Source organism: Seriola dumerili, unplaced genomic scaffold (assembly GCF_002260705.1).
Source record: "Seriola dumerili isolate Sdu_G_001 unplaced genomic scaffold, Sdu_1.0 BDQW01000449.1, whole genome shotgun sequence".
Taxonomy (NCBI): Eukaryota; Metazoa; Chordata; class Actinopteri; order Carangiformes; family Carangidae; genus Seriola; species Seriola dumerili.
The window spans coordinates 6,033,729-6,059,232 of record NW_019174704.1 but is presented as its reverse complement, the minus strand read 5'-3'; the positions used below and the strand labels follow the sequence as shown (position 1 = coordinate 6,059,232).

Here is a 25,504-nt window from a genome sequence, read left to right as displayed (position 1 = left end):
TGCCTCAATGCTGTCGTTACATCCCCAGTGGGAACAGGCTAAAGCTAACTAGCTAAGCTAACCCTTTAACGTTAACATTGGCTAGCTTGAAATAACGTTGGATCAGGACAGTCGACTGTATGCCTGTCAAGTTGGTTACAGTTAACCCAGCTAGCCATGTTACCTTGGCTAACGACAGCGTAAACTACCAGGGTCTGGACATGAGTTAGTTGGGTTAGTTATTAGTTAGTCTGGTTGGTTGGTTGGTTTGCCACCACCAACAAATGACTGTGACTAACTGTCAACCTTCTATTTGTTGAGCTCAATACAACATATATGATATTACAATCACTGTATGTGTCTTAAATAGACTCTGTAAACTTTTAAAAAACAGATTCATTACCTTCAACGCCGAGACAACGTTAACTAGCGTCCTTGTTTTCCTTCCAAGCCCTCAAATCCACTTATACCACTGGAGCCTCCTTCCTTGTTTTATCCAATCCGACTGGCGCTTACTAGGAGAGCTGGAGCATCCAAACTTTCCATTGGCGGGAGAGTATGGCAATCTTTTCTCATTGGCTCAAAACTTCCGTTACTATATAAAGTGGCTCTAAATAAGAGTCCTCTTACTTTTGAAGCATTTGAAGTCTGAAGGAAATGTCTACATTGCTTTGCCCTAAACCATTATTCGTGGTCATTTATACTATGTCCTTTTAAACCCCCTAGCTGTAGTTTTCAGGACATCCATAGGGTTCCCTTACAAGTATGAACTTACAGGGAACATCTGTAACAAGGACATACACTGTGTGGTTAATGAAAAAATAAATGACCTCCTAGTGTAATATGAGTAATAATTTGATAATAAAAAAAGCAATACTATAAATTTCTGGGTAGAACAGGGTGATCAAAGTGGGACTTTTTTATGAGGTAATGTGATGCTATTCTTGTTGAAGCAGGGAAGCTATCTGTTCTCACAGCTGCTAATCTACATTGCAATAATGATAGAGATTTGTTTGCATAATACTTCCCTCCTTATTCTTACCACAAGAGCCAACAGTTAGGCCGCTTTCTTCTCCTCTTTAAATCCTCAATTCAAGTTCAGATTTACTTTATTTGCATGATCAAAATAAAGTACAGTTTTGACAAAGCAGGTTCTTATTTTACGCTCTCACTCACTCACTCTCTCTCTCTCTCTCTCTCTCTCTCTCTCTCTCTCTCTCTCTCTCTCTCTCACACACACACACAAAATGGTGTGAAACAACAACAATGCCCTAAAATAGGCTAAACAGCTACACAGAGCGTCAGAGTTGCAAGATAAATCTCTGTGGGTTATATAAATAAAACTGAGCCCATTTCACATGTCATTTGATTCATTGTTACAGTAACATAAAATTGTTGATGGAGCAACTGAAAGGTTTGACTGACAATTTGTGTCGTCAGCTGCACAAAGCAATAATCTTACCAGGCGGGACTTCCTCCACAAATGTGAAACTTGAGTTTACATATGTCCCTACACTTAACTAGACATATAATGTAGACTCTTAAATTATCAACCCATGTGACAATGGTACATATACCATAAACAATGAATGAGAATTTGTCAGGTCATAAGACATGCACGTCATTTGGGTATATACACCACCAATTCAAGGTTTTCCTCTCTGGTGTTTTGGCTTGGGTATCATCTTGGACACATTCACAAACAATGACTAAAGGGTTTTAGGGTTTATAAAAATGTTTTATAATGGCCTATATTTCCCTTTAAATGTTGTTTAATGATGAAGAAGTTTCAAGATTCTTGGACCATTGACATCCATCTAAAGGTATTGATATTTTTAGATCTACTTTTGAAAAGATGAAGAAAGATAGCGCAAGAGAAAAACCTATGTTTTGGCAATGAAAATAATTACCAAACCTCATATGAAGTAATGCAAAAAAAAAGAAAAAAAAAAAGTTGGGTTTCATTACCAACACTTAAGTTAGTTATTAAGAGATATTGAATTTTGTTAGGTGAAGGGATGGCAGATTATTTTTGCAATCAATATAACCTAAGCTTGAAAACATTAAAGCAACTACAGTCTCCAATTATAATATGACCAAAACAAAAATAATGTATGCATTCATTAACATGCAGTGAGGCTCTTTCGATAATCACACCTCTACCACATCCAGCCTTTTGTCCTCTCAAATCATCAGTTAAATTGCCAGCTCATTATTAATCAACTGATGCGTTGATCTGGAACAAAAAGTGCTTTGATTGAATAAAAGTGGTCATGTTGCTGAACTACAGTTGTTAATAGTGACTCCCTGAATCATGTGTGAATGAGTGGGACCTACAGCTGCTAATTTATGAACATTTTTTGCCACCTTATTATCACCTTATGTGCTGCACTCCTAGTTAAAGAAGAATTCAACTGGTAACAGTTATCATGTGTTTACAATTTCTAGTATATTTAAAGTTTATAACTTGAGGGGCATCCAGAGAGCGGAGACCTCCACCAAGGCCAATGTCAAACAACATACACTGGACTTCAGAGATAAAAATTCACATTCATAGTAAATGATCAGAATCTGCCTCAAAATTTAATGGGTTCTTCCCTGGTCCATGTCACATCCCTCCTACAAGTTCAGTGCAAATTCGTGCAGTACTACCTTTTTGCATAATCCTACTAACAATCAAACAAACAAACCAACAAACACACAAACATGGGTAAAAACATAACTACCTTGATAGAGGTAATTAAAGATTCCCACACACCTTCAAGGATAATTTTTTTCTGTATCATTTTCATTTCTTAAATAGTTTTGATTATCACTGTGAGTTGCCCTCGGGCTCACACAGGTACACGGAGCAGGAAGAAGAAGAATAAAGCCTCTTTATTTAGTATGCAAGGGCTTGTAGAGACGATAAGCTGAAAGTGGGAGATATGAGAAGCTTTAATGTAACGTGAAGAAATAGCGCATGGCGGGGAAGGAGGGGGTGTTTGAACTGTGAAATAAATATTGATACAGAGTAGGGCCCAAGAAGAATCAAGGAAGAAAATTTTACATAAGAAAGGTCACCAACGGCAGGAATTCAGCAGGATTCTGAGTTACAGAATGGAGGTTAAGAGTGGACTTACAAAGATATGATGATGAATAAAAAAAATGATGAATAGATTGATTGATAGATACAGTGATCAAAATTATTATTATTATTATTATTAAACATTATTATCTTCCAGTTTTGTGTAATCAGAATATTTTCATAAAATGTCCAAGGCTGCTGAATAAGTGAAAACAAATTAAACTTGCACAATAGTAAAATAATATAAACACAATTATTTGCACCTTTCACTAATATTTGGTCTTTGGCAACACTGACAGGCTCTAAATGTTTCTTGAGGCCGTCTATAAGCTTCTTGCACCTGGTGGTAGTTTCTGACATTCCTTCACTGCATCCAAGCGCTTTTAAGTTTGCAACAGTTTGCAATGCAGCTCTCTCCATAGTTTTCAATGGGATATAGGTCAGGACTCATCGCTGGCCAGCTTAAAACAATCCATCTTTTAATTTTCCGGCATTCTTTTGTGCAGCTGGATGTGAGCTTTGGGTCTTTGTCCTGCTGAAAGACCCAAGACCTTCACCTCAAACTTACTTTTCTGACACATTTCGCTCTAAAATGCTTTGGTAATCTTCTGATTTCATCTTTCCTTTCAGTACCTCTTGTATCACAGGCAACAAAGCAGCTCCACAGCAAAGAACCTCCACCATGTAGACTCTCCTTCATCAACTATAAACAAACTGATGTATTGCATTAGAGCTCTATAGCCTACTTTCCTTCCACCTGTCCATAGAACATTATTCCAGAAACACTGTGGCTTGTGTTAGTGTTACAGTGTTATGACATAAATTGCCCACCACATATTTTATTAACCAAATTTAAGGGATCCTGATGAATATATTTTGTCTTGTTATGCTTTTATGTTAAAATTCTATATAGGTATCAGTTCAGTGATTGACTTCTCATTCTTGGATAATGTTTTTCCAGCCTCCGAAAAATATTGTAGTGTGTATTGTATTCTTTGGATGTAATGAAAAGCTCCCTCCTAGGCATCCCACTGCGCTTAGCAGCCCATCCCCAGTTTCTCCGTCCATTGTAGACCATCAGTAGCGGGCAGTCTCGAAGCGAAATCATCCCCCGCTGCCTTAATAGTGAAGCAGAAGAAGAAGGGCGTCTGTGCCCCGCCCTTTGACTCAACCTCGCTGAGATGTATTTTTTGTAGGGCTGGTTTGTTTATGACGCGGTCCACTGGCTCCGGGAGCTTGACAGCTGATCAAGTGTACGCTGTTGTAAAAACGCGCTTTTAGTGTCTGCTTTCATGGAATCTACTTTGTCGTGAATGAGAAAGATTTAAAATAGGGTTGAAAGCTAGTTAGCAGTAGGTGTTGGTCAGTCGTACGACCAGATTACATTTGTTAGCCTAGCAATTGGCTAGCATACTTACTTTGACGTTATGGCGTGACGTTAGACTGGAAAGTGGTTGTTTGACGACGCCTGGGCCAAGCATTTTACATTATAACATCAGTATCGAGAAGGCAGTATATAGCTAGACAAGCACATGTGTGCATCACTTAAGGCATTCGCAGGTTAGGCTTTTAGACAGCTGCCTGGCGACTAACTTAAACTAGCTAGCGAGCTAAATTGGCGTTAGCATGGCGTCAGATACAAGTGACACCGAGGAATTCTATGATGCTCCTGAGGACGTCAATTTTACTCCATCTCCGAAAGTGTAAGGAAACTAATTTTTGTAATAGTACGTTGATAAGAGTGACTTCTTCTTGTATATCTCATGTGCCATACCTAGCAAAGTGCCTATCAAACTTAGCATGGACAGCTAACTGGGGAACGGTAAATTTGCGAAAATGCTCATCTGCATAGATAACATTACCTCTGGTGTTTCAAGTAGGATTTTGTTTTCAAATAACTGTCCAGTCAATTTTAAACAATTAAATTGTGTTGTGCAGTGTCACCAAGTACTTCTGTTCACCAGCTGTCTGACAGTAGGGACAGTCTGCCCAACATACAAGTCACATGATGTTATTCCTTAGATCTCGTGGACTGTAGGAGAAGGTTTGTTGTAGGAACAAGTTCCTGTGAAAGCTGAAACCAAGATGCAAATCAACAGTTTCCATTCAGACACATTGTGTGTTGCAACACCAAAAAAAGATATCACTGGCTGTCATGGTGGGAGCTTGCTTTTCGACTGGTGTATACAGCATCTAGTCTTGATCAACCAGTTAAACGTGCCAATTTCTAAGTAATGTTAGGGAATAGAACCTGTTTATGATAGATTGATGTAAAAAAAAAAAAAAAAAATTAGACTGCTGCTGTGCTTGTTGGATTTTGTTATGTCTGTCTTACATTCTGAAATTTAACTGATGGAGAAAATCTCAAAGTAAATACGAAAGGTAGAGGCCACCCTGTAAATATTATGTAATTTGACATGCAAGGTATTAATCATTAATCATTCAGAACACTACTGAATCATTCTTTCAGACTTAATACTTGTTAGCAACCTCATCTAGAAATGGGGTGGGGGTAAAATGCTAACAAATTTGGTTTTCTATTAGATTTGTTTTAGGTTACTGTATTTCAAACATTGACTGTCATTGCATTTTTGAGCCTTATCCCTTTGTGTTTTTTAGGTCACCTGCAAAGTTTGTCATTCCCTCGCCTAAGGTATGTTTATCTAAACCCAGGCACTGTTGAAACAAGGTAGTAAGTTGCTATCAGAATGATTATTCCGACAATAGTTACCAAGGCTTGAAAATAAAGTTTAGTTAGGACTTCAATTAAGTTTGATCATTTTGGATCCCTCTCAGATCTTTTATAGAATCTATCGCAGTTATTTTTGTCAGATAGACAAAAGATAGAAATTACTACCTGCTTTGTACCAATGGCAATTGGAATTGAACTGTACTAATACAATACACTTAAGTGTTTCACAATCTAGAGGCGACTGCAGTGTTTATAGAAGTTCTCCTTGAAGTTGCACCTATCTTAAGTGATTTAACACAGCCTTTTCAGCAGTGAGTCATTGACTGCAAATATTCAGCCCTTTGCCATGATGCCTGCCTCCTTCATTTGTTAGCCAGTGCTGTCTTCTTGACAGCTAGGAAAATGTAAATGACATGGAAATGGATCATCTGGACTTTTTGCTCTGCCTGCACTTACCACAGACAGTTACAACTGAAATTCAAATTATACCTGCTCATGAGAGATTGCAAATAAGATCTACACTGTAGTTAACTGATAATGGAATGGACGCAGGAGTGATGCTTGCTCACAGACTAGCATTAGCCCTACACTTAAAATCAGCAAAGTGAACTGAAAACATTGAGTTTGAAGCAAAAGGAAGTTGCATCATGGAACAGTGTTTCATGCATGGATAAAAATCAGTGTAAAGACCTTGTAATTGACTTTTAGAGTAAATCCACCCTCATTGCAAGCACACTGCATTGAATGAAAAAAGACCAATTAAAAAGGTAGCTAGATGAGACAGCTATGGAAATTTAAAGGAAATGTGCTCATTAACCATGCATACTTCAGGTAGTTACTGTTGCTCTACAATTAGGTTTCACTCAGTCTGGATGTGCTTGATGAGCCTTGATGTAAATCACAGCTGGTCTTTGGCTTTTGTTATTTCCTATGTGTATCTATTGTAGGTTAAAATGTTCCTTATTGTTTTTTTTTTTTTTTTTGAACAGCTTTCGCAGAGATCAGTTAACGCTGCACAAGAGGTGAGCTGCGGAGCGGCCACATCTGAGACTCAGCAAGATGATTCCCTACAAGTAATGCTTTCCTCTATTGTTGAATAGTGTCCCACAGGAGATGAATGATAAAATGGAAATATTGGAGTTAAATCATATTCTCATATTTCTATTTGTCAAGTGAGCCAAAATCTATGATGATGTATTTTTGAAATGGCATTTCCTGCAGTGCGTCCTTTGCTATACCAGGTTTTATGTGGGTTTCATTCTTGCTCTGACTTTTTGTTTTGTGATAACTGCTGTGAAAAGAAAGACAGACAAGGTACATGTGCAGACAATAACATCTCTTTTGTAGGTGAGCTGGACAAGGGAACTTCATGCATCATGGTTCCTTTATTGTTAAATTACATAACTGTTATTGTTTTCTTCCTCACAGATCATTGATAGCATCATTGAGGAGAGTCAAAAGGAAAGCGCTGGCGATGGTGGTGAAGTAGCTCAGCTGCTAGATCAACTACATGTTGATGTAAGAGAAGAGCCAGAGCAAAAGGAAGAGATTAATGCTCAGGAAGTTCCTGTGGAGGTAGCAGCGCCAGCTGTCGAACCTCAGCTTGTTGAGAGGCAAGAGGAACAACAGGAAAGGGCAGAAACAAATGGAGCATGCTCTGTACCTGCCCCTGAACCCACAGATCTCCCAGGGACATCAGCTGGGTCACAAGAACGTGTTCAGCCTCCAGACATCACCAGCACCATAGGGCAGAGTCAGCCATATGGGGCCGTTGTGGTAGCAGAGGGAGAGCAGGAGCAGAGACCTGCAGACATCTTAGACCAGGTCCCATTCACGGACAGACCGGGTGACTCGGACTCCTCTGGGCCTACGAAACCCCCACGTCAATTCACAGTGGAGCCAGACATTGTAGCCAGCACCAAGAAGCCTCCTCCTGTACGCCCACCCCCTCCTAGTGGAGGTCCTCCACCGAGACCACCTCCTCCAGCTTGGCAGAGTCTACCTTCCAAGAAGTCTCAGGAATGTCTGAGGCCAAGTGGACTGGAAGGTAAAAAAAAAAAAGAAGAAGTGTACAGTTAATGACACTGAGGTTGAAAAGTGTGATTATGTTTTGAAATGTTGAACTCAACCTTTAAGACATCACTGGATTAGTAACTGTTTTAAGGCATTTGACATTTCTGTAAAGTGCAGCCTTTAGAGCAATAGCATAAGCCCATTAGTTTTGCTTTTGATTTACTTGTACTGGGCATCGCAAAGCATGAGATAATGTTTGACAAACCGGTAAGAACCAAGTGTGAATAGTGTTATGGATTAATGATGAATGGCTTGAACCACAGAGAAATAGTAAGTGGACATAAAGAAACCAAAGGTACGACTTCTAAACATTTGCCACACAAAGACAGTAACACCCACTGTTCAGACTGATATCATGATAGATAGATAGATAGATAGATAGATAGATAGATAGATAGATAGATACTTTATTTATCCCCTAGGGGAAATTCATGTGTCCATTAGCTCATTGTTGATAATAATAATAATAATTAATAATTAGATTGAGGTGTTGTATAGCCTCATGGCAGTGGGAACAAAGGATCTCCTGAACCTCTCTGTTCTGCAGTGCAGTGAGATGAGACATTTGCTGCACCTGTAGCTGCTTCTCTGTCCTGCCAGAATGTTGTGGAGAGGATGGTTGGTATTGTCCAAGATGGCCTCCATCTTACATTGCATGTATCTCTCCACAACAGTCCTGAGTGAGTCCAGTCTCCTGCCAAGCAAAGACCCAGCCCTTTTTACCAGCTTGTCCAGTCTCTTTGTGTTCATATCGGACATGCTGCTACCCCAGCAGACTGCAGCATAAAAAAAGTACCCTGGCCACCACTGACTGATAAAACATGTGCAGTATTTCACTGCAGACATCAAAGGATCTGAGCCTCCTGAGGAAAAAGAGCCAGCTCTGCCCCTTCCAGTAGATGGCATCTGTGTTCAGGGACCAGTCCAGTTTACTGTCCAGGTGCACACCTAGGTATTTATAAGTGTGCACCTGTCCTTCCCTCGAATGTTGACTGGCTGAAGGTTGGGCCTAGACCTCCGAAAGTCCATGACCATCTCCTTGGTCTTGGAGGTGTTCAGAAGGTGGCAGTTCTTGTCGCTCCATTCACTGAAGCCCATCGTCAGATCTCTGTACTCCTCTTCCTACCTGTTCCTGATACACGCCACAATAGCTTTGTCATCCGAGTATTTCTGGATGTGGCAGGACTCAGAGTTGTATACAGGGTGAACAGGAATGGAGCCATAACAGTCCCCTGTGGAGCCCCAGTGCTGCTCAATATACACATGAATTTCCACAAATATGTGTTTCAAAGAATTGGGAGAACAGCTCACAGCATCCTCTCCTCTGTAGTGAAGGTTTTACTTACCAGAGGGCAATCTAGGCAAAATGTCTTTAATAATTATGCTTTATCAGCTATGATGACAAACAGCTGCAAAGCAGACAGAATAGATGACCAGGTTTTCTGAGTCTAAGTTTCTAAGTGTTGTGTGCTGTTGTATGATTGCTCAGTGTCTGTGGTCAGTCCAGTCAGCGGTGATGGTCTGGAGCCCTCCGGGCTGGTGTCTCCTAGCAGCACAGTGAGGAGTTTGACCAAAGAGCTGCAGCATTCCTTGGATCTGGCCAGTGCCACCAGTGGGGACAAGGTGGTGACAGCACAGGTGAGTGAGGCTGCTGTCCTTTTGTTGCTTATTCAGAACTGCTCAAAACTACATATGGTGTAGCAGTTTCATTATTTTCATTTCTTGTTTTGTGTTCTTTTTTTTTCTTTTTTTTTTAGGAAAATGAGGATGAACAGGCATCATCTCAGAGTGGAGGACAAACTCCAGGCCCTCAGCGTCCGCGGTCCAACTCTGGTAGAGAACTGACAGATGAAGTAGGAGTCCCTCTATTTCTTTTTATTGCCTTTTTATCAGTTTGAATCCAAGCCATAACCCAGCCTCTTGCACATTACTTTCTCCAACCCTCTATGCACCAAATGTACATTTATGTGTTATCTTAAAATAGGAAATCCTGGCTAGTGTGATGATCAAGAATCTGGACACTGGGGAAGAGATCCCTCTAATCCAAGCAGAAGAGAAACTTCCTGCTGGGATTAACCCTCTCACTCTGCATATCATGAGGAGAACCAAGGAGTACATTGCGTAAGCAGAATATAATTTCTCAGTATTAGCTGCAGAATTGTTAAATTTGATTGGTGCAGGAAGCTAGTGTCATCTGTCCAATCCATAAAGTATTTTATGAGAAACCAAGTGTGTTTTGAAGACTTAATTGCTAAAGTGTAACACAAATTCTGAGTTGGAAGAATCGAACATTCACTGACCAAGGACTTGCATCAGCAGCAGACAGGAGAGACAAAAACAACCACTGGTCATTCATTTCAAATTAGTGAAGCAACAGACATTTGGTAGACAAGGAGAAACAATGACAGCTTCATACGTCAAATCCTATAATAAGTAGTGCTTTGTCCAGCAATACAATACACTGTACAAAATAAAAAGTCAAAGGTGGACAGAATATATTTAATCCAGACAAGTTAGCATCAAATCAAGCTTCCAGGAAAGTGCATGACAGCATTCTTGTCTTTGGAGGATTTACACATGAATAAAACATTTTCCCACTGTGAAAATCCTTTTTAAGCCTCATAATGTAAAAACAAATGGTGCATTTTCTAGAGGAAGCTGATTTGTTATGTTTTTTCCTCACAGGAATGATGCAGCACAGTCGGATGATGATGACAAGCCTCAGGCACCACTGACAGACACAGATGGAGGAAAACTGAAACAGAAAACGTAAGCATTAATGACTTCTTGTTGTTTGTTGCTGGGAATTGATTTCCCTGCCATTCTATCACAAGATTGTATATAAATATAATGATTTGTTGTCATTTATTTCCAACCAGAACCCAGTTAAAAAAATTCCTGGGCAAGTCCGTGAAGAAAGCCAAGCATCTTGCTGAGGAATATGGAGAGAAGGCAGTCAACAAAGTGAAAAGTGTGCGTGATGAAGGTAAAAGAAATCTGATGTGAGAAGTGTCTCAATTGTAAATGTATGGCTTTAAACTAGATTTACTTTTTTCTTTTATATTGACCTTAAAAGTACTTCAAGAAAGTACTGAATTAATAAAACAGATCATTTATCTTCATTGAACTTTTGCTTTTGTCTCATCTGTGAATCTTCATGTATTCACTATGTGTAGAATTATAAAAGGGTGATGAAACTGTTTCTATTCCCTGAGGAATCCAAAAACGATGTTTTTACTGTTGAAAGTATGGCTATTAGATCTTGAACAAGCTCTACATAATCATGAAAATGGTAACTGCTAGTACAGAGCAGTTGTTAAATTTCTGAACTGCAACAGTGCCAGCACATGCTTATGAAATATAAATGCTCCTGCTGCCGGGAAGTTTTTGATAATCTAAATTACGCTTTTTGTTTTGTATGGGCTCAGTGTTCCATACAGATCCAGATGATCCGTCATCAAGTGACGATGAGGGCATGCCTTACACCCGGCCTGCCAAGTTCAAAGCAGCGCATGGCTTCAAGGGTCCCTTTGACTTTGATCAGATTAAGGTTGTACAGGACCTGAGTGGAGAGCACATGGTAAGAGGATCTCTGTTTTTTGAATTTGTTCTGTGCACAAATCAGTGCTTATATTATAGCTTTTTTTTTCTTTTCTTCAGGGGGCCGTTTGGACAATGAAGTTCTCTCACTGTGGTAGGCTGCTGGCAACCGCAGGCCAAGATAATGTGGTTCGCATCTGGGTCTTGAAGACTGCCTTCGACTACTTCAATAACATGAGATTAAAGTACAACACTGAAGGTAGCCTCATGAGTGTCTAAGATTATGTGTTGTGTGATGATTGATTATTTTAATTTAGATGCTCAGCTTTGGCTGCAATAAGATTCTTTTTGTTTTGGCTTCTCCAGGTCGAGTTTCACCGTCTCCGTCTCAGGAAAGTTTATGCTCCTCTAAATCTGACACTGATCCTGGGGTGAGTGAAATTAATAACATCTTTGATTTGTGGGTTGTCATTCCTGAAAATATTAAAATATTGTTAAGGTATTTTATTAATAGTGCAAGTATTGCAATGCTGTATATTTTACAGTCTTGAGGCCCTGTGGGTTCATAACAGATTGTACTCTTATCGTAGGCAAGTTGTGCTCCAGAGGACCCAGACACAGAAGATAGGAATGCCCCTTTCCGTCAAGTCCCCTTCTGCAAGTACAAGGGTCACACAGCTGATCTGTTGGACTTGTCCTGGTCTAAGGTGATGGTCTTACTGCCTTGTCTTCATCCTTTTGTCCCCGCTCTTCATATATTTTAGACGCTTGCCCTGCTGGTTTTTATATCTCGTCCCACTTTTGTCTATTTTTGTCTGAATCTAGAACTTTTTCCTGCTCTCATCTTCCATGGATAAAACCGTCAGATTATGGCACATATCCAGGAGAGAGTGTCTCTGCTGCTTTCAGCACATTGATTTTGTTACGGCCATTGCTTTTCATCCGAGAGTAAGTTGAATCACCTTGCATTACTTGTCTCAGCACAAATGAGACAACTATTCATTCTGACTCCTAGACTGTATTTATAGTAACACTTATTTCTTGTTTCCCAGGATGACAGATACTTTTTAAGCGGCTCTCTGGATGGAAAGCTACGGCTCTGGAACATTCCAGACAAGAAGGTGGCACTGTGGAATGAGGTGGATGGCCAAACACGCCTCATCACTGCTGCCAACTTCTGCCAAAACGGGAAGTATGCTGTCATTGGCACTTACGATGGCCGATGCATCTTCTATGACACAGAGGTAACCAGTCAAGCTACTTCTCTCTGCAAATAGGTGGCTTCTTTATGTCCTTATTATCAATTTTTGTCATGACAGTATTCATTCCAGGTTGAACCAAATGTATTTTTCTGTTTGCATATCACCTAGCGTCTGAAATACCACACCCAAATTCATGTGAGGTCCACAAGAGGCAGGAACAAAGTTGGACGCAAAATCACTGGCATTGAACCTTTACCTGGAGAGAATAAGGTATCATCTGATTTCCATTACAAAAACATCTCCAGTATGTTTCATGTCCCTGTAATAAGGTACGTCAGAAAGATTTATTAAATGACACAATCCCTCTTTCCCCTTGACAGATTTTAGTAACCTCAAATGATTCCCGCATTCGCCTGTATGACCTGAGGGACTTGTCTCTGTCCATGAAATACAAGGGTTATGTGAACAGCAGCAGCCAGATCAAAGCGAGCTTCAGGTGAGGATGGTTCCCTTTCATGTAGTTCTGGCTTGAGCATTTTGAACTAAATTTAGAAACATGTACTATAGTTTATTAGTTTATTAAAACTGGTTTATTGTGGGACTATCTTCCTACAGCCATGACTACTCCTTCATAGTCAGTGGCTCAGAGGATAAGTACGTGTACATCTGGAGCACTTACCACGACCTGAGCAAATTCACATCTGTACGACGAGACCGCAATGACTTCTGGGAAGGGATTAAAGGTAACTGTGCTGTGTGTTGAATGACAAACAGCATTTTATTACAACTACTTGTCTAATTAATGTGTTGCCTTTGATTGAACTGTCACTAAAGCTTTACCTATCTTGCAGCACACAACGCAGTGGTCACCTCAGCCATTTTTGCGCCTCACCCAGGCCTTATTGTTCCTCAAGAAACTGGGGCAGAGAAACCAGAAGCAGAGTGTAAGAGCCTGGACTCCACAGACTCAGAAACCATACCCTCAGGTAAGTCCGCTTGAACTCATTCATGTACAGATTTCATAACACCAAGACTGTCATTTCATTGCTATAAAATTGCACTGTCCTTTGCAGGTGCCCTTAAGACAGATCACACAGAGGTTCTTCTCTCTGCGGACTTCACTGGAGCCATCAAGGTTTTCATCAATGTAAAAAAGTACTGAGCAGGTCAGAGTTGGTCAGCTCTTCACGTTCAGGCCTGTCTCCGTTGGACAAAGGACGCAGGACAGCCCGTCGGGAGTCGTACATTGTCACCCAACTACCTAATGATTATTGCTCTGAGACAAAGAGCTGTCTGTAGCTTTTTCAGGATAATAGGGACCTTAAAATAGAAGATGAGGGGATGGGTGGAAGAAATGGACTCTACAAAGCAGAACATGATGTGATTCCCTGTCACATTACTATTTTTTATCTTTAATACCAAGCAACTGTGAATGGTTTGGCATCAAGAAAAAAAAAAGAAAAAAAAAAGAAAAAAAAAAGAAAAAAAAAAGAAAAAAAAAAGAAAAAAAAAAGAAAAAAAAAAGAAAAAAAAAAGAAAAAAAAAAGAAAAAAAAAAGAAAAAAAAAAGAAAAAAAAAAGCCCAGAAATGCCAAGCGTGTGATGTTTGAGCAGAAACTAAATCTGCTCAGATGCGTACTGTATGTGTAAACTCAAAGCTGTATGGTCAAGACTGAGTATAGCTAGGAGGCTATTTGTAACAGTATGGGCATTTTGTTTTGCTATCACATTTCAGAAAATCTACATTAACTCCTAAAAAGTGCAAGACCCTGTCCTAATGTCAGTCACAAATTTTAATGTGTCTTGTGTAAAGAGATATAACCATTTGTCTCGAAAGCAAAGTGGTTTTAAATGTAATTTACAAACTATTTGTGCCTATGAAATCTAGATCGCTTTTCTAAATTCAACTTCTCAAGCTTTCCTCTAAAATATATCAAAACATTTCAGCAGATGACAGCAACTATATGGTACAGGAAATCTGTATACGGTAACTAATGATTAGGGCTGGGTATCTTAAATTTTTCAGAAACAGTACTGGCTCTTAGTACTTTTGATACATTTCTTTGATCAATGAAAGCACATTTCATTATATAAAATAGTATTGTAAATTTAATGTGTAACATTGCATACTTACTGCTTTTGTAAACAGAACCAAATGATGCTCTATTAATTTCCTCAATAAAAATCCACACAAAAATTCTTCTTGATAACCTTTTTTTAACCTTGAAAAATCAATGTCAGTAATTCAGTAGAGAAACAGTATAAATATTTTTTGATACCTGGCCCTATCAATCATGTCCTCCACACACATTCATCACCAACAGGGATTTATTTAGTGTCAGAACTTTGCAGCAACATTTCTGGTTATAATTTTAAAAACAAACATTAAAACAAAAATATATTTAATTAGTTACAGTGTTCAAACTTCATCATACAAAAGAGTGCTGAATCTTGCATGGCTAGTTAAAGTTGGGACCAAGAGAGCAGACGTCAGTCTGTTTAACGAGCACTGCAGGAGTGCACTGTCTAACCCATGGACACCAGCAAGCTAATGGATGACAAGGTCCAGAGTTGAGAGTCAATGTTTGCTCTTCTTTGTCTTCTTGTGGGAGCGGTGCGGTGACCGTGACCTGGACTTTCTTGCCTTCCGGTCTGGGGATGGTGATCGGGAACGTTTGGACCATTTGGGAGACCTTGTCCTGTTCAATGGGTAGAACATATGATAAAGTGGTTTCAAGAACAACAATTGGGGTGAATGCCTCGGTGCGTTACAAAAACATCTCATGGCACTTGCCTTAAAGGAGAGATACTCCTCGATTTTCGAGTCTGGTCATCGGGATCTCTACTCCGTCCCTGTTTCCTGTCCCCATCTTCACTTCTTTTGCTCCTTTCTTTGTCCCTTCTGTCTTCCTTTGACCTATCTTTGGACTTTGATGTTGATCTCTCATTCTTCTCTTCATCTTTTTGAAACTCCTATAGTAGACGGGGTAAAACATGCCAACGTAGTCAGATATAGGCCTCTATGTCTGTTAAGATGCAAAACACCACATGGGAACTGGCTTATAAAACAAACCCGTTCGTGCTCAATAGCGATTAGATTCTCCACAAGGGGGAGCTGTTTGGTCAATGTCAGACCAGTTCAACACACGCTAAACTGTTGGACCTACATTAATGGAAAATAACATGATTTCAGACCTGTAGATATATACATATCAACATTAATGCCTACAGTTTGAGAAAGTCATAGTTTTTATTTTTTTTCCTCTCCAGAATTCAGTTCAGGTCAATCAGTGAAACCATTTAACCACAGTGTCAATTCTTGCTAACAACTAGTTTCTTCTTCTCCAAACTAACCATGAGAAACAGACACATGAGGATGCTTGAAACAGTGTAAGCTCTGGTCTAACTTTAACATTCAACAGAAACTGTACTCCAGTAAACAAAACATCAGTTTTGCATGTTTAACTTGTAAAATACAAAACACAACAAAGAGACAAGCTAGAAAAAAAACTAGCTAGACTTTGCGTCCCTATAGATGGTGCACACAGGACTGAATCTGCAGATCTGAAACTACTAGTCCTGTGGCTATGCAGTTTCACATTAACTGTGTCTGGTTTTGAGTGCTTTACATCAGTAACACCGTTCAATACGCTGCCAATTGATATTCTAATTTTAATGTACGGAACTGATAACAACCACTTTTGTAAATTTTGCCCCATATTGTTCACGATTAAAGAAATATTTCTATCACAGTTGTTTGCAGTTTTGCTTTAGAGACCCCTCATTGCAGAATTAATGCTGGGTGTAAATAGGAATTGTGTGCGATTAACTGTCATGATAATTCAGGAAAATTCCTGTTTAGAAGGTAAGTTAGTTTAAGACTATGTAAAGGGTCAAATAAAACATGCAATACTAATTCAAAGCTATGCTAGTAGAAGCTGTCCAGTAGCCCACCTTCTGTAGCAGTTTGTTTCTGTAGTGCTCCACTTGTTGTTGTATGCTCATTCCAGACTTTCTCGGCCTCTTGCCAGATTCCAGCTCATCTTGGATCTTCATAACTTTTACCTGTGTCAGATCAATCTCATCAGTTCCACATGTTTACTATCTCTATATCTTGACACATTCTCATAATGTGTAGAAGATGAAGGGAGGCCGCAAACTACAGTCTCTAATGTAAATCGGTGTGAGGGAATTCAAATGTGTGAATGCAGTTATGGTTCTAATTGTTCTAATTAACAACTGTTGATAATTAAAAATCACAAGAACACTACATTTTAATAGTGTCTTCCTTCCTAAATTAAATACTAAACTTCTGGCTTAAACAGGATATTGAGATGAGCATGGTATGAGGTGAGATGTTCAAAAGTGGATTGTCTGTACTGCAGTATGACAACCACAGTCACTGTTTTCAGCTAATCTAACCTAGATAAAGATAGACAAAGATATTTCTGAAAGATGTGCACTTGCCTCCAACTCTCTCAACCTCTTCCTTTTGCTCTCAGACATCTGAAAACTTCTGAGGGAGCTCTGGAAGTCTGCACTGTCATATTTGGATGAACTGCAGGAGTCATCACTGCTGTCACACTCTGAGTCCTCATCTCCATCCTGGGAGTTGACACTGTCACCGTGAGGGAGAGGAGAACTGTAAATTTCCATACCATTTGACTGTTTATGTATACTGTGCATGCTTTTCACAGATAGTGCATTGAAACCAGCCACGGGGGTCTTACCTTACATTCACTTCATCTTCACTGTCCTGCTCCACCACAGTGTCCCACTTCGACTCAGCCTTTGCTGAGAGAGAAAGGGGAAAGATGAGCAGGATCACGGGGAGCAGAGTGATATGATACAGAGCGCATCTTGACCCGATTTACCTTGAGAAAATGTCCCTGTATCACTTGTCTTCTCCCACTTTGACAAAGGCACTCTGGAGAGAGGAGCATTGCTGTCATCCACTGAGGGAAAGAAAGAGACAGCTGGGTCAGGACAAGGACAGGTGATCAACTAAATGCTATGAGTCACACCATGATTTTATGGGTTATGTTTGCTATTTAATGATGTTGATGGCTTTTAAAATCCCAGTATGAAAATGTTGTATTTTCATGCCCTGTTCTCATGGAGATCAGAGTGCACACTTAGCTACACAAGGGGGTGGATCAGTGTACCGATCTAAAAAAAAAAAAGAAATTGACAACAGGAACAGGAAACTGTGGAATGTGGTTGAAAGATGTGCTTTTGATGTGTGGTGGACTCACAGGGCATTCCATCAATGTCGTCAATGGCGACTCCTAAAGGAACACCGTCTATGTCATCAACAGGGACTCCATCTAGGGGGTCCCAACCCATGGGGCAGCCGTCCAGGTCATCCACAGGAGCTCTGTCCAAAGGTAACCCATCTATAGGTGTGCTGTCCATTGGTGCACCATCCAGATCTAAGGGTACTTCCTACAAGGAGACACACAAATGCACATACGTTTGGGGTTGTTTGTGTTGAAACATTCGAACAAGAAGAAGAAGATGTTCAAATGTTTGAACAAAATGCCATTAGAAAAAGGTTATAATGTCTGTAATGAGCAGATAAATATTCAGCTCACCTCTGCTGTCTCTGCCAACTCTTCCCCTGCTTTGGCAAAGCCCAGAAAGATGTTTTGAAGGTGGATTAGATAAGGCTGTGGGTATATGGCCCAGTCTTCCCATGCTCTGAAACAACTCATGACCTTTTGCTGTGGAGATAGGATATGAGAATGTTTCTGTTGTTATTCTTGTTTTTTGGTAAATGTCCTTGTGTAAGGCAAATGAAAGACGGGATTACCTTAAACTGCTCAGCCTGCAGCCTGGCTTGTATGTTTTTGTGTGCTGCATTAAGGTCTCCAAATATCTGCGTTAGCTTTGTTTCAAAACTGAGACAGAGACAGAAACACTTTTAAGACTGTGAGATGGAGAAGAAACAGAACACAATAAGTGTATGGAGCTTAATTGTGGGAAAGTCTCTTACTATTTACGATAATATGATGCACCAGCTACTTTGGCACATGAGTTGTGCAAGATGTCTGACACTAGATACAATCTGGCAACCTGTGGGAACGAGGACAAAAAAAAAAGAAAAAAGTAAAACATGATGTGAGTGAAATCACCTATACTTTACAGAGGTGTTCTGTGTACGTTTTTTTTTTTTTTTTTTTTTTTTAAATAAAGACTCAAAGAGATGCCACTAGCCTTCTTCTGAAGGGGCGTCTGAAGCAAAGAAAAAGATTCAGTGATGTGTCCCACTACTTCCTCTGCTGCATCTGCTCGCTCCAGACAGAACAGCATGGCATTGGCAATATCTCCTCTGCTTGGCGTGAGCTCTTTAAGCAACGTTTCCAGTCTCTGTCTGTGCCTGAACGGTGTGTACAGAAGAATGTCAGGTCTACATTCATCTACATCAACTCAGCTTACAAATGGAAATGTCGCTGTGCCTGCTAGACACACTTACTCATTTCTGAGCTGCCCTTTCTTCACCTCCTCCTCGGGGGAAGCGTCCTCCTCCACTTCTGCCCTCTCCTCACCCTTCTGCGAGTAGTTGTTTAGGACAGGTGGTCTCCATAAGGACCCTCCGCGAAACATACGGAAATCTGTGGTTCTCCACTCTGTTGGGGACTCTCCCTGTGATAGAGATGAAGGCCAGATACATGGATACTTACACAGGGATACACCACAGCTGGATTTTGATGGAGTAAAACAATCTATGTGGAAGGAATTGTAACTCTTCAAAACAGCATGACTTTAATGGATATTCCTCATTAAAATGAGATTAACATGTAAAAGATTAGTATAGAAATATTTTTATTTCTTCCAGATGAACTCCTGGAGGCTGCACCTTTTTTTTTTTTTTTTTTTATATAAAAGTTTTGCTCCAAAGACATACCTGGAGGATTGAGAACAGTTTCCAGCGATAGTACACATGATCTTGGCTTTTGTTGTCAAAAAGGAACCTGAGAAAATAAAAAAAAATGAGCTAATTAAATATGTACTTTACAAGGTCACTTGGGAGAACAGCACATGACCAGGTACAGCAACGCTTACCTGTATTCTGGATTGTTTTTCTCCTTGTTCATAATTATGGCTTCAAATACAGGACCTTCACGCACCACAAACTCTATCATCCTGTGAATGAGGAATAATAGATTCCTGAGGGGAAAGAGGAGAGTATCAGAGCAGGGTTTGTGTCAAAACTCTCAATGTCTGTCAGTTAAAGCATGAGATCTAACACCTCTTTACAGTGAACTACTGGCCCTTGCAAACTGCTGACTGACTGGCAAACCTGAATGCAACTGACCCGAACAGTGTTACTGCATGTCAAATCATTCCCTATTTTTTAAAAATGTTGAACATAATAAGGTAACAGCCCATGGGACATTCCACTATATAAAACTATATAGTTACTGCCGTCTACGTGGGACAGACACTGTGTCAGCATATTTTAATATTCCTGGGTCACTGTGTCCATGAAAGGGGTAAAAGCAATCATTCACAATGTCCATTCATGAACACTTAGGTTAAAAGCCCCAATCCAAAGTTTGAATTTAGCCATTTTACCTTGATTGATGAGAAGAATCCAATTGTTTTGGCTCTGCAAGACCTTTGTAAATATAGTCATTGGACTTGACAAGGTTCGTCTCAACTAAAAACTTCATACACAGCTGCATTTCAGTTGTATGGCCACCCAGTTGAAGATATGTTCTTTAGATGTGATGGCCTCAAAATTCACGCTTTAAGACAATAACTGAAACAAGACATATTTAACACAAGTCTAATAGAATAGTGAATGTGGACAGGGGCTTCGGGCCTGAAATCTCTCTGAACTGGAGCATCAGCGTACAGTATGTTCATGCAGTGTTGCAGGTTATGTGTCTGATCTACCGCTGCGGTTGCACGTTCATATTAATCACTACTCTAACCTGAAACATTACCTGGTTTGATTTATGGCACTAGCATCCAGCTACCTCTGTCATAATCTGACTGGGGTTAATATTAAATCTATCTGCCTTCTAGCTGTATCGGTCTGCAGTGTCTCAGCCAACCCAAGGGAAACCCAGGGCTCAAAGATGTTGGTATAAATCCATGGCTCTAACAGTCATTTACAAAGTCTATCACTATTCATTTTTCACGATAACACTACCTTAAAATTATATTGGAAACAATGTGGATTTTCTGAGGTATTTGAGCAAACTAGAAGATAAAACACCAAATATCTCTTAAAAAAAATACTACGCACATTCATTGTATGTAAATCTAAGGCCATAGGGACCTTTGACATCTACGATAAGAGCCTCCAGCTGTCAAAATGTCCACTGACAATGGCAAGTGTTGCAACACTACAAAGAGTTTGAGGTGTATACTTGACTCTCATGTCCCATATGTCAAATACAGTAACAGCTCTTAGGCCTGGGATTCCTGCATGACAGAATGTGTATGGATATAAGAACATAGCACCACAGCCTCTGTCCTATAACACTTGTGTTATTAACAGCTGGTCAGTCGTAGTAAGAAGAGTGTGTGTACCTTTCGGTTGGGATAACCACTTTGACTACGGCTTCGGACAGAGTCTGTTTGTGAAGTCAAACCAAATAGTGAAATATTAAAAAGTGAGTACTTGTACAGATGAAACACTGCAGGATACATACAGCATAGAAAACCACGATAGCATTCATAGTCAGTGAAATGGGGGGGAGGGTGACACAGCTTTATTACTGCAGTAAATTATTCTAAAATGCTTCACCATCTAAACTACCTCATTTATTTAAAGATATTAAATAAGATTAAAGGGCTAAAATGCATTAACACTTTGAATACACAGTCAAACTGTTAACTTTGAATTTGTGCATTACCATACCCCAGCATCCTATAAAATAGCACTACATGGACAAGGCGATAAATTAAATGAATGAACAAACATGCAACATAATCTTAACGTGATTTCCATTTTTTTTTTAACAGTGATTTATGACAAATTACAGTTTTGCTCCTTAGTCATAGTCTGAATCAGTCGCAGAACCCACTGCAATTTGAACTGATTGCATTTTAATTAAACATAAAGACCAAGTGATGAATTTTCAGTCTTCTTTTTCAAAGGTTCATCCTTCCTTAATTTTCACCTTCAACACTCATTACTTGTCACTAAGATATAAGAGCCCGTAGTGCCAAGTGAAACTCCACATTAGAGACAAAATCGTCATGCAAACACCCCAGAGAACAGAGACAAGTTTACCTTGTCGAGTTCCCCTTTAGACATGCCCAGCGGCTTGGTGAAGTCATTGCGGAAGCGACCCCTTGGCTGAGCATTGAAAGGCAGACCAGACGGAGGTGGCGGTGTGGCCCTCACCCCCACCGGTGTGTAGAGAGGCTGAGGTGGAATGCGAGCTGGTTTGCCCCATCCCAGCTTCATTTCAAAGCCCATAATCACTTTACCTACAATACAAAACACAAGTCAGTGTGGAACACAACCATACAATAAAGGCCAAAGGGGGGAGTGGGTCTCAACTGTACCATCAAGTGCAGCCAAGGCTCTCTCTGCATCTTTCCGTGTCATGAAAGCCACAAAGGCTCTGTTGGAGGTCCTGCATCGTTCCTCATCAGTCCGGGGCCACATGATCTTCACACTGGCCAGGGGACCATACTTACCAAACTCTTTACAGAGCATCTCCTCATTCATCTGAAAAATGATGAAACTGAACAGTGAGAAATGTACCTCTCTGCCACCCTGAGCCAATCAATATCAGTGTGCTCCTCTACCTTTGGGCTAATGCAGCTGATGTAGAGGTTAGTGGTCGTTGGCACTGTTAGGTCATCATATAATGCTGTAGGGGAAAAAAACGGGATTGAGTTTAGTATGATTTAGATGATAATGACATTCTCAACTAATCAAACACTGATGAAGAGGGACTCTTACTTGATCGCCCTGATAATGGTATGTCCAGATCCCCATACCCTCCTCCTCCTCCTCCTCCTCCCCCTCCTCCTCCTCCCCCGCCGGGGTCATTTTTCTTCCTTTTATGTCTTTCCTCACGTTCTTCTTGTATTCTGAAATTTTTCACATATAAAAACAGGCTTCCGTATGACAAAAAGACAACAACGGATTCAACTGAATCGCGGAATCAGGTAGATTTACACTTACAGCTTAAGTTCTTCTTTAAAGAGCTCAAGATTACTCTTCTTCTTTTCTTCTGTCTTTCTTTTAAATATCTGTTAAACGACCAGGCAGCCATTGTGATCATTATTACAACTGACTGATTTGTCCAACTGCGCTGACCAAAGTGACAAGTCATGGGCAACATATAAATATTATGTTTGCATTTATACTGACTTCAGTTTCATTAAACAAACATCCCAGTACAAACTTACAGACTTTTTGCTTTCAGCAGATGATGCTGGTAAAACATTTTGGGACACAGGGGCAAACTTCGTAGCTGGTCGATACAGCTTACTTTTCTTGACCTCTGCTGCTTCCTCCTCTGCAAAGAGAACAAATTCATGAACACTGACAACCCAACAATTCACTAGGTGTGGAAACTGTAATTGAGTTAATAGTAATTTATATATGTAAGAACAGAAGAAGGCTCGGTTATTGTTAGTGAATGAATTTTAGTAAACATCCTAAAAATATGGGCACTGAAAAATTCATATGGTGAACTATTTCACTCCTGAGTCAGCTTGATATTCTGTAATAATTACTTTCAGTTCTCTTTTTTTCCCATTTTAGGAAGAGATAACTCATAATTCATCTTTTGTCCAGACAGAGGAAGAGAATTGCGATGTAGCTGTATAATATCATAATGCTAGATTGAAAATCTTGAAAATCATGAAATCCTAGCTGCTGACCTTTAGTTGCATTTACGATACCACCACGGACAAATGTTTTCACTCTGCTTTTCTCACTGGTCTCAAATGATGCCAAGAATTCTTCAAAAACCTCCGCTGCTTTTTCTTCCTCCTAGAGGGTCACACAAAAACATGAACTGTATATAGTATCTATTTTATCCCTTAGTTCACTGTTGATCACATTCAAAATTTTAAGATTGGTGAATCCTAATATGCATTTATTTCACAAATATATTTATTGGAAAACATGCAACCAAAATATATATTACAAAATGCAGTTTTGTTTTAAATAATATCTCATTTTATACCCTCCCGCACCTCCTTACCTTTTTCTTGAGTTCTTCTTGTTCTTTCTTTGTGAGTGTTTTGATTGGAGTGACAGGTTTTCCCTTTCTATCTGCCATGCTCAAACTGCAAAATAAAGAAAAAAATATATATATAAAGGAAAGGTTACTGTCAAACTGCTAATTTTGTATGAATTTAGTAGTTAAATTTTTAATATTTAAAAAACAATGACAGTAACTTGCAGACATTTGGACCCCACTGTATTTATTCAATCTATAACATAATCCCCTTACATTTATTGTTCAACTCAACCCTTTCTACTGTACTTAGTAGTTAAAAGTAAGCATATAAACCATTTCACCCATTTAGTGTTTAAATTACTGCACTCCTGTTACATGTATCCAAAAAGGTCTGACATCCTTGATTTATGTTGTGTGTACAAACTGTGCATCACTTTCAGGGTGAGTAGAGTGCAATAAACAGTGACACACCTCTCCCTGGTCCTCTGGGGAACAGGGTAGGGTGTTTTCAGTCGTGTCACTTAATTTGCATCCTTCATATACTATCCCTTCTTTGCTCAGATGGTAGATACAGACAGTGAGTGAGGCACACACACAACAGTACTTTTCTCTACCCACATTCATGGAAACTTGGGATTTGAATAACTGTCATGTTAGCTACAGCCAAACTACTCCATCACATAATGTAGCGGTTTCAACTTGATAATACCTTGCAACAAATATTCTGGATGCTGTTTTATCCATTTGTAGCAAAGATAGTCTTTAAAAGGCCTGGGCTTAACACCAGCTATCACCTCACTTTGCTAACGTTAGCTAACATTAATGTTTAGCTTTGCTAACTGTAGCTGGACGGCAGTGAGATGAGAAGGTAGCGTCAGCCTTTAGATAAGTAATACTAAATACAGCCGTTATTTCTCCATCTACCATGATCTTCATAATCTCATAACCCAAACAGATACAAACATCCCTATCTGTCCTAATCGTTAACATCTGCTAACCCCGTATGACATAGAGCGAATGCAGTTCTCAGCTAGCTAACATAACGGTCTAATGTGTTCCTCCATAACGCCACAAAGCACCGAGAGACCACACAAAAAATTAAAAAACAACAACGCATGCACATAGCTCCATATCTTAGCTAAAACTGTAACTTACAATGTGTGTCATGCTATTGCTGCACCATTTTGGTTGCGACGACAATGGATTTCTATCACAACATGCTAAGAGGCGTGACATCCGACTGGAGCTGTGGAGTGAGGACGCCTACTTGGTTGGTGTGCTCGATAATAAACGAGGCTGTCTGAGTCCTCATACATATTCATGAGGGAGAAATTATCTTTCATGGAAACTTTATTTACCTAAAGTCAGATTCCTCATGTGCTAGCTGCTTCCTGCTTATATTCCCATGTATGCTGAGCTTTTCTACACATGTACTTTTCTAAAGTTTCTGGTTTGAACAGTTTTTGTTGAGAGAAAAAATTATTAACTATTATTATTATTCCTAACTCTTGTAATCTAAATTAAGTGCATCGTGGAATAAAGTGCAGTTCAGGTTTGAATACAAGTTGACAAAAGACAACCTTAAATATCTGGTGGAAAATATTCCCACATCGTATAATAATATGTCCTATAATGAAACCATAACAAATCTGATCTAATCACTTGTTTGCATTAATATTACATATCCTGTTATATACTGGACCAGTCTAGGTTTTGACAACTTAATGCCATGCCATGCCAAGTACAGTTAACAATATAGGCTACATTTGGGCCATTGACAAGTGATA

The 25,504-nt window shown here is 39.6% G+C and overlaps 3 protein-coding genes across 3 annotated transcripts in view; 1 reads left to right on the top strand and 2 right to left on the bottom strand.

Annotated features, from left to right (window-relative positions):
• Positions 1-460, bottom strand: part of klhl13 (kelch like family member 13) — a 37,244-nt gene extending 36,784 nt beyond the window's left edge. The window contains exon 1 of the mRNA XM_022762626.1: positions 383-460. The gene's annotated coding sequence lies outside the window, so the exon portion shown is untranslated. The remainder of the gene's footprint in view (positions 1-382) is intronic.
• A 3,797-nt stretch (positions 461-4,257) lies between these two features.
• On the top strand, positions 4,258-14,011 carry wdr44 (WD repeat domain 44). The gene is made up of 20 exons (XM_022762316.1): positions 4,258-4,749; positions 5,666-5,699; positions 6,728-6,811; positions 7,167-7,785; positions 9,301-9,449; positions 9,569-9,664; positions 9,796-9,932; positions 10,497-10,580; positions 10,691-10,797; positions 11,240-11,391; positions 11,472-11,610; positions 11,718-11,782; positions 11,942-12,058; positions 12,177-12,299; positions 12,404-12,595; positions 12,722-12,823; positions 12,934-13,049; positions 13,169-13,296; positions 13,405-13,539; positions 13,627-14,011. The coding sequence occupies exons 1-20, from the start codon at positions 4,673-4,675 to the stop codon at positions 13,713-13,715; spliced, it is 2,745 nt and encodes a 914-aa protein (XP_022618037.1). The 5' UTR covers positions 4,258-4,672; the 3' UTR covers positions 13,716-14,011.
• A 102-nt stretch (positions 14,012-14,113) lies between these two features.
• Positions 14,114-24,952, bottom strand: LOC111234311 (U2 snRNP-associated SURP motif-containing protein-like). The gene is made up of 24 exons (XM_022762318.1): positions 24,873-24,952; positions 23,739-23,823; positions 23,413-23,524; positions 22,936-23,045; positions 22,709-22,776; positions 22,484-22,614; positions 22,327-22,391; positions 22,081-22,246; positions 21,803-22,002; positions 21,097-21,140; positions 19,618-19,722; positions 19,460-19,526; positions 19,028-19,197; positions 18,769-18,931; positions 18,548-18,627; positions 18,365-18,452; positions 18,147-18,275; positions 17,808-17,997; positions 17,427-17,507; positions 17,283-17,346; positions 17,020-17,170; positions 16,507-16,617; positions 15,347-15,525; positions 14,114-15,251 (listed from the first exon to the last, which is right to left on the bottom strand). The coding sequence occupies exons 2-24, from the start codon at positions 23,814-23,816 to the stop codon at positions 15,131-15,133; spliced, it is 2,673 nt and encodes an 890-aa protein (XP_022618039.1). The 5' UTR covers positions 23,817-23,823; positions 24,873-24,952; the 3' UTR covers positions 14,114-15,130.
• Positions 24,953-25,504: the final 552 nt, after the last annotated feature.